We start from the raw sequence: 9,144 nt of genomic DNA, 5'->3' as shown, positions 1-9,144 counted from the left end.
TTTGCACACATATTTAAGAAGCAGAAGCAGTTACAATTTTTTTGCTGGGTTAATGCAAATTTTGCCCATACCGAGAGCTAAGTTGTTTACACATCAATAAGTTTTTCTTCTATATAATTCCAGAATATCAGTGTTGACCCTCGTAAGTATTACTATCGCGCTAGCTGTTATAATTATTATAATGCGTTATTGTTGTCATTATATATTTTTGTCATTAAAATTAGTTTATTGTCATCGCTGAGCGGATGAATGACGTTGCTGTAAGCTGCTGCGTGTTGATCTCGTCATTGGTCGGTCAGCCGTTGTCAAGTGAATTGTAGTGATGATAGTGGCGCTGTCGCAGTCTCGGTCGACGTCGCCGCCGCTGCTGCTGCTGCTACTGATGCTGCTGCAGTTACTTTGTGTTGACTTCCAGCGGGAACTTTGTTGCGCCGCTGTTGTGTTGTGTCGTTGATTGCGACAAGAGTTGAGTCGAGGCGGGTGTTATTTAAATAAGTATTGTTTTGATCGTTGCAATGGATTTGCGTAGCTTTGCTTTGTTTTGCATTTTACTATTTGTTATTGGATTCAGTACCACCACAGTGACGGCTAGACCGCGTGGACGACCGAGTAAGTAGAGTGGTGAAGACGGATGTGGGCGATAAGTACAAACATAGTGAGCAGTTAATTAAGAAAAAACAAAGCAAAGGCGTGGCGAAAAAAATAAAAAAAAATATAAAAAATTATAAAAATGGGCAACCATTTTGCTCAATAAGGGCTGCTTCCCCCAGCCAGACCATAAACAACAAGATTTCAGGGGATTATTTTTGATTTTATGACCTCTTAAAAAAAATTAGTTTTTTGTCTTTTAAATCAGTGAAAACAATTAAAATAAAGCGTTAAGTATTTTTTATGCCTTTTTCAGGTCATTACTCTAATTTACGGTTTGCCTCTATTCATCTCACATTTTGTGATATTCCTTTAAGATTATTTTTACTTCTTACTTTTTTTTTTTTAATTGATAACACTGATACATACAAGTACATACATACATATGTATGTATGATGTTTTAAGCTGTACTCATTACGTTATCAAGTTCAATCACTGCCAAATTTAATGTTCTCTCCTTTTAATTTTGCTTTTTCCCCAAACAGACATATGCCTACAGCCACCGCCAAGGTCAGAAGGTGTTTGCACCATCGAAATTGAAGGTTTCTACTTTGATCAACGCACCAATGATTGCCAAATGTATGTATTAGGCGGTTGTCGCACCGTTCCGGGACAAAGTTTTGGCTCACGGCAAGATTGCTTGGACACTTGTGTACATTTGACACGGCATATACAGGACTTGCGTATCAACGAATGAGTAATGGAGTTGGCTTGGAGTAGCAAAATGAATGGAACTGCTCGAATAATACTTGAATAATTATAAGATAAATAAATACATACATCCTTATATGTACATATATATGTACATATGTATATTATATCTTGCATTTTTTATTAAAATACATTATGTATACTTTTTTTTTGAAATTTTAGCAGATTTATGTCCATTCCAAGAAACTACCCATGTAGACGAAAAATCTCCAAAGAGGTCTATTAAACCTTCTTGCGGTTGATCTATTATATAGATTGACCTTGGACCGGGACCTTGTTCCTTGGAACTTCGAAAGTTTTAACAATATCAAGTTTTGGAGCTCATATGTCCAAAAAACTTGGAAAGTAGGGGAACTTGAGAGAGCAAAATGACATTTCTTTTGGAGGGGAATTTGCAAATTTTTTTAGAAAATTTTTTAACTTGAAACAATTTGCCAGTAAAAAAAAAAGCTAATCGCAATGTCGCCAGGTGCAATTTAAACAAATAAGAAAACTGGTTGTGGGGCGTTTATGGTTGAAATTTGACAAAATAAACGTATTTGCGCAGAAGTCCACGTAAGTTGGACTTCGCAGCTTATAACGTCCGGAATTTATATCCACATATCCTCTGGGTAGCGAACAAACACCCGTTTGAGAGCGAGCTAAAGTGAGAAGACGTAAAACTTCGCTCTCTCTTTTTGGTGACGACCACGCAAACGTATAAGGGACTATGATTTGAGGGAAGGTGCCTCTGCCCGGCTGTTTGATGTTCTCGAGAAGACAGGCTGACATCACCGTCATCCAAGAAATGCGTTAGACGGGGCAAGGCAAGAAATGCCAGGAGCCTTGCGACATCTGCTACAGCTGCCATGCTGCGCCCATGTCCCGACGAAAGAAAAGGACGAGGCGTCCAAGAATCTCTTCTATGAGCGCTTCAGAGTCAGAATATCAGAATCGTGGCTTGACGACTTGAATGCCAGGGTGGGCAAGGAAGGGATCTTTGGCGCCAATTTCGGAAAATTCAGCCTACACGACGAAGCGTCCGACAACGAACTGAGGCTGATCGACTTCGCCGGGGTCGGAAACATGGTAGTATGCAGTACTACGCTGCGATTGGGCGCAAAACGACCCATGTGGGACCGTTATAGGGAACTGAAGAAGGAAACGAGACGTATTTTCCGCAATAAGAAGAGAGAGACCGAAATACGTTAGTGCGAAGAGCTTGAGATGGTGGTCGACTGGAAAAGCGCCCGAAAACTTCATCAGAATTAAAGCGCAAACAGTCAACGTCGCGACGTAGCGTAAACGTACGTTGACGTACGTAGCAGCATATCAAACAACAAAGCTGCTGGAGCTGACGACCTGCCAGCCGAGCTATTCAAGTACGGCGGCGAGGAGCTGCTGAGGTGCATGGAACAGTTCTTATGCAGAATATGGTCAGATGAACGCATGTCCGACGATTGGAATTTAAGCGTGCTCTGCCCAGTCTACAAGTCTACGATCTAGTTTTTAGCATTTTCTGACGGAAGTGTAATTTTTAGTTGTGTCACGTTTGAAGATCGTGTGCGATATGTATGTACATAAGTTTTATGTGTTATGCATGAAAGGTCTAAGTCCAGATGTCTGTATTTATGTATGCTCTGTCATTCATACACATTTTTTTTCGCGGCATACCAAATTAAGAAATTTGCTCATCTCGTTGATTATCACAATTATTTTGCGTAATTAACTGCTTAAATATGTATGTACATTAGGGTGGTCCAAAAAGGCATGTGAAAAAGTAAAGTCGAAATTTGTATGTTCTCACCCCCTATGATTGTTGTATACCGAAAAAATATACATTTTTTTTATTTTGAAATCAAAAAATATTTAGAGGCCGCTCAAAGTTTACCTTGTATTTTATATGAAAAAAAACAGTTTTCATAGAAATGGTATAGAATTCTTGAAAATCAATATTTTTCGATCGGGAAAACACTGTTCTTCTGCAGGAGAATCCCAGTAATATTACCCAATTATTTATTTAACCATTTTCTCATAGTAACTATATTTTATAGGTCTGCCAAAACCCGCTGAAATTGCCAGAAAATGCAATGGGGGAAAAAATAAAAAAGCTTTAGTATTAAAAATTGGTTAAATAAATAATTGGGTATTGTTATTGGGAGTGTCCTGAAGAGAACCAGAGTTGTCAGATCGAAAGATTTTCAAGATTTTCAAGAATTCCATACAATTACTATGAAAAGTGGTTTTTCCCCCATATAAAATACATGGAAAACTTTGAGCGACCTCTTAATATTTTTTGATTTCAAAATACACATATGTACACATAAAGTAAATTTATTGCCTAAGTTCAGTTCGTGATACGCTAAATGTATGGTTCTGACGTATTTGGTTCCAAAAAAAAAAATCAATAATTAAAATAATCACACTATGACAGCATGCAACCTTGATAGATTTGGAAAGAGTTCTTTGACCTACATACATACTTCCTCAACTAAAAGCTTTAATTAGGCGCTAGGCAAAGCATTATGTATACGTGCACATTCATCATCACGTGCTTTTGCCCTTTTGAAAGTTATAATTGCTGTATTTTGTGCTACTTTCTTAAAAAAAAATAAAAATATTGGGCCACATGAAGTCTGCGGATTTTTGTCTCTATGTGGCATCTGGCAACACTAATTCACTTGCATCAAAATGACGTGCGTTTAAAAGGTGCATTTCAGGCTACCTACCTAGTGAATACATTACGTCGCTCGAGTAAAAAGTTGTATTGATTGATTGATATCTAAAATTTATAAAAATTTTTTATTAGAGGTGGATTTGGCAGTGAAACGATTTCAATTATATTATTAAAACACGTGAGTATACAAAAGTTTTATCAAAATCGGTAGAACTTTTCTAAGTAAACGTGCATTAAATTTTGTTGCAGCCGGACTAAGTTTTGTAAATAAAACAGATGTTTTCAGTTTGCACTCCTATGAGAGGCAGGCGTGTCCTTCATCAGATTTTGCTCAAATTTTTAATTCTGAACATTCTGATCGGAACCCAGATGCAGTTTCACAACGCGTCCCAGTCGCCACTCGTTCGGTGGTAAAATATCATCCCTCACGACTACTTATTCCCCCTCGTTTATGTTAACTTGCTGATGTTTCCACTTGTGCCTTTTATGTAACTCTTTCAAATACTCGTTTTTCCATCGATAACTGAATTAGTGGTGTAGAACTTTGAGGATTTGCCACTTGTTTATTAGGGAGTGATTTCCTACATTGGGTTCTGGTAGTGACAGCAGTGGAGCACCGCGTAAGAACTGGCCTGGATTTAACGCCGATACGTCGTTGGGATCCTGGGACATAGGAGAGAGTGGTCGCGAGTTAAGAACCGATTCGATTCGCACAAGGAGAGTGTTGAAGGCTTTTAACGGCTGCTTCCCACAGGCAACGCATATGGGGAGCGTAGGGAGGTATAAACTGCCATGCTAGCCCATGGATAGCGTACTTTCCCGACACATCCGAAGCGACTTTGTTGAGAAAAAGGGAAAATTCTCTTTGAATAGATTTCTGGGCTCCAACAAATATTTTGCCATTGTCAGACATGACTTTGTGTGGAAGGCCATTGCGGCCGACAAATCGAGCAAAGGCCGTCTTAAAAGCCTCAGTGGTCAAATCAGAATACACTTCGAGGTGAATGGCTTTGGTTGAAAAACAGTCGCAGGACGGACGTTTTCACCATAAACGGGTCAGAGAAGTCAAGACCTGTGGTATGAAACGGTAGCGAGTGTGTTGAGCGTTCTGGAGGCAGGGCGGCCATTATCTGAGATTTCATTTGTTGTTTGTAAATCGTACAGGTTGGACTATACGAATCATAAGTTGCTTTTCGGCATGAACGAGTGTTTGGTGAGTGAAATCAAGCAAAAGAGAGCACAATCTAGATTTATCTGGGATTATGATGGGATGCCGTTCGCTGTAGCTGAATGTAGCATACGCGAGACGGCCGTTCACTCGCATCACGCCCGCTTTGTCTAACATCGGGTTGAGGGAAAGTAAAGAACTCTGCTTGCTGATGAGTTTCGCAGCCTCCAATGTGGCGATTGTTTCTTCATAATATTTGTCTCGCTGGACAGGTCGCAGGACCTGCAAAGATCATTAGAACATATCCCCAACTTATGTAGGTAACCGCTTAGTCTGCAGTGTATATAATATATAATTAACCATTGATATCACTTTGCTAAAGTTTTTGCTTCTAACTACATATACGAGTATTAATCCTCACCCCTAAAAACGATCTTCTAAATATATCATGATGCCTGTTTTTTTTTTAGCAAATGTCTATATCTAAGCATATCAACTCGAATGTGATTTCAGTTTCACACCCCACTTAATACTTCTTACTATATGTAAACATTCTGAGCACTATCAAATACTCATGTCTACATACAGTTTCATATACATATTTAATCAGTACAGTCCAGCGCGTTATGCTTGCGTGCTATCGCCTTCAATGGCCAACGCTTCAACGTCCAACCGCCACGCACGTGAATGTGTTCGTGCAGTCTGAGTTGGCGAATGAATTTCACGTGATTATAAAACAGTGTTCACAACTCTATTATATGTATGTATGTATGTATGTATATATGTATACCGTCAAGTATATTGTATTGATAAGCAATGGACATAATCGGGACCAGAGCAATATAATTAGCTTATAAATGCAGAAATTAAAGCCAGCCAACTCTAAAGATACATATTTACACAAACGTAAACTTTGTACTTCAAGTAATTATTTATTTATGTATGTATGTATAAGTTCGTCTTAAGAAGCTATGCTGAAATCAGTGAAAGCCATCAGTTCCACTCATTGATAATTGCAATCGCGCGTCAGCAATTTAATAAATTGCGTCTCTACTTTACTCGAAAACGAAATAAATCGGACGCAAATACACGCACATCCTACCAAATACCAAATTATTAGACATCTAACAAGAATGTACTAACTAAACAATGACAACAACAAACATAAAATTAACACCAACTAAATAAATGCTTGTTCATGAGCTTAGTAATCTTTCGCCGGCGACCTGTATCAAGCGGTGACCACCGGCGTGAGCCAGTTTAACCATTTAACCATAGCACTTGCGTACTTCAATTTTGACTACTTAAGTATGGAAGCGTTTAAGTACATATGTATTAGTATGTATATAAATACTTATAAAATCAATTATTTAACATTTAGTATTAAATTCGCTTATCATTGCTTTGCTTATTTTGTTCACCACATTGCTCATTGTTATCAACGCTGGACGAGACCATATACATACATACATAAGCAAGCAGCACACCAGCCTAACCTCGAGCATCAACACATGCTGAAATATCAAGTAACATCGTTGTATAAGTGTGGGTTTTTAACGGTGCACACCCCGGAGAGAAGATCGCAATTAGTGAGAGTAAATAGTAGCGGACCCATTGTTTTTAACCCAGGCTCAAAATCAAACGGTATTAATCGCGTCGCAGTTTCAAGACCTTAAACTATGTACGGGTATGTATAAGAAACCGTCATAAACCAAATTTCGATTTTTTTTTTGTCGATAACATCCTTTCCTTAGACGTGATCTCAAATATGTACCATTTCGACTCCCTTGAGCTAGCTGCAGTAAATGAACTCTGGGCACAGCTTTTACAGGCTATGAACAGCCCATGAAGGTGGTTACCGTCTCTTGCTGAATATCGTTGAAGGTCCATCCTTAGGTCTAGTCTTTTGTCAATGTTATCCTACTTGATTTCGTCTTGTTGGAAGATTTTCCGACTTAAGCAATAGGTTCAGTCTGCCTAATTTCGACCACTGCAAAACGTCCGGTCAGTATACCTGAAAGAATCGATATCTGGCACTTAGCAAGCTTCATTTACCCTGTTGACCGCCTTCGGTCAAGAACCGGCCAGAAGGACCTTGCAATCTTAAATGTCGGGGGTTTTTTTCCCAGCGCCCGCTTAGCCGATGTTATCCCATCTGTCCAGAAGCAGACCGCAAGTTGCCAAAGGAATTCTTATGCCCTATCCGTCCACGGTGATGGTCTCGAGGGTGTACCCTGTCCAGGCAATTCATCAGCCCTGCAATTTCCAGTGACATCACTGATTTGGAAATATTCCGAGGCGTTTAATTGAGACGTCAGGCATTTTCCGACCCATTTTGATCTTACAATGATCGACCCCAGCTCCTTGATTGACACTTGCCCATCAAAGTAGTAGTATTTACCCTTCAAATCGGCAAAACACTGCTGCCTAGTCAATCGCCACCTCTGCCTGAAAGGCGATGCAGAAATGCGGCAGCCCGAACGCGAGATTTATTGAAAGTTTCTGACAGAAAACACCACCTCCAACTCTGCCATCCAGCTTCGTTCCATGCATGAAGATAATTATTGTATCTCTACTCTCATTCGCCCCTTGAAGGGAAAGGGATCCTTTCGAGGCCAACATCTGGTAGTTCCGATCCAATTCGCGTGGACTCGGTACCCCAATTCTTGCAGCATACTATTTTCTCGTTTTGCCCGTTTCCTTATTGATCGGAAGACTAAAAAAAGAAGAGTTTTGAGGATCATCATACTTACCAAATTTGCCTAGATCTCTGCCAACAAAAATAATTGCAGCCATTTGGGAGCCTGTTAGTCAGATCATTGATCTGAGATCACGTTTTAATAACCATTTTGGATCTTAATGTGAAAATGGTGGTCAAGTTTACAGTTCTGACCAAAGCCAACCTCGGTTATTTGTTAGTGGAAGCCTCGCGCACATCCAAATTCAAGTTTAACGCTGCTTGACACCAAAGGCACATCTACAGAAACCGCTTTACACTCGCTTGTCGGGTTTTGGAAATGAGTTTTCCAGGCAAGGAGTATGCTCCACGAGTGCGAGGCGGTTGCGAGAAGACGGGATAGGTACCTAGGCCAACTCTGACCTACACGTATGGATCCAAGCTACACATTAGGGTTGGCTGCGGAGTATTCTTTGATGAATTATTATTATAATTCTTCGTCCGAATTCCGAAAAGGTTGCACATCAACACACGGCGGATATTCCAATGGTCACGGCTTGTGTAAACGGTCATTAGATATTTGGCAGGCGGTTCTCTTCGAGATTAGGAATTTCCTCCATGAATATTGCAAAAATTGTCGTAGTGAGCAAGAGGAAGGAGAAGTCGAACACTTCCTCTGCAGTTGCGCAGTTTTAGCCTCGTTGAACACTGCCAAAATCGCTTAGGCGTTTACAACGCCAAATAAGAAGAAGAGCAGACTTTTTACGTAAACGTTTCTTTGGCTCTCTTACGGAACTATCCGGTTAGGAAAAAAACCAATTCTGCGCTTCAAAATGGCTCCATGTTAAATAGTTACCAAGGTTTCCGTGTTTGACATTGGAGCGGCAAGGTCTAAGTAAGTCGGTCATTTGAACTAACTGCCACGTTAGCTTAACCTAACCTAACACTATATAAACATTCAGTAAGTAATTGTAAAGGCTTCACAGGTCTGGAAGCTCTACCTACATACATACCTACTCACCTATCCATTATAGACCATATATTTTTTGAAGGATACAGAATTTATTGCTTAAGTGGAATGAGGCGAGTCTTCTTGTGTCGCCAGCTAATTTTTTCTACATTTAAGACTACCTAGAGATGATTTCACGAGCACGGGGAAATACATATTTACCGGAAAACTTAAGCTTTGCCTTAGGTGGAAGTAAACCTATACCTCCAAACCTACTGCAAAGTCCTCCGTTTGAATTAAACAGCAATTTTCCGCCTGGGTATGCTCTCTTGAT

At 39.8% G+C, this 9,144-nt stretch overlaps 1 protein-coding gene across 1 annotated transcript; it reads left to right on the top strand.

Annotated features, from left to right (window-relative positions):
• Nucleotides 1-413: 413 nt before the first annotated feature.
• LOC118741703 (kunitz-type serine protease inhibitor HMGS1-like) lies at nucleotides 414-1,467 on the top strand. The gene is made up of 2 exons (XM_036473677.1): nucleotides 414-609; nucleotides 1,135-1,467. The coding sequence occupies exons 1-2, from the start codon at nucleotides 516-518 to the stop codon at nucleotides 1,344-1,346; spliced, it is 306 nt and encodes a 101-aa protein (XP_036329570.1). The 5' UTR covers nucleotides 414-515; the 3' UTR covers nucleotides 1,347-1,467.
• The last annotated feature ends 7,677 nt before the right edge of the window (nucleotides 1,468-9,144 follow it).

This window comes from Rhagoletis pomonella, unplaced genomic scaffold, assembly GCF_013731165.1.
Source record: "Rhagoletis pomonella isolate Grant_MI unplaced genomic scaffold, Rhpom_1.0 Rhpom_scaffold_00006, whole genome shotgun sequence".
In the NCBI taxonomy this organism is placed as follows: domain Eukaryota; kingdom Metazoa; phylum Arthropoda; class Insecta; order Diptera; family Tephritidae; genus Rhagoletis; species Rhagoletis pomonella.
The sequence above is the reverse complement of the archived record's forward strand: the minus strand, read 5'-3'. Positions and strand labels throughout refer to the sequence as shown.

What these genes read in the sequence shown, in the direction of transcription:
- LOC118741703 (XM_036473677.1), top strand. Translation starts at nt 516, where the DNA reads ATGGATTTGCGTAGCTTTGCTTTGTTTTGCATTTTACTATTTGTTATT. An exon ending in TAGACCGCGTGGACGACCGA is followed by an intron (nt 610 to 1,134) that starts GTAAGTAGAGTG and finishes TTCCCCAAACAG; the next exon opens with ACATATGCCTACAGCCACCG.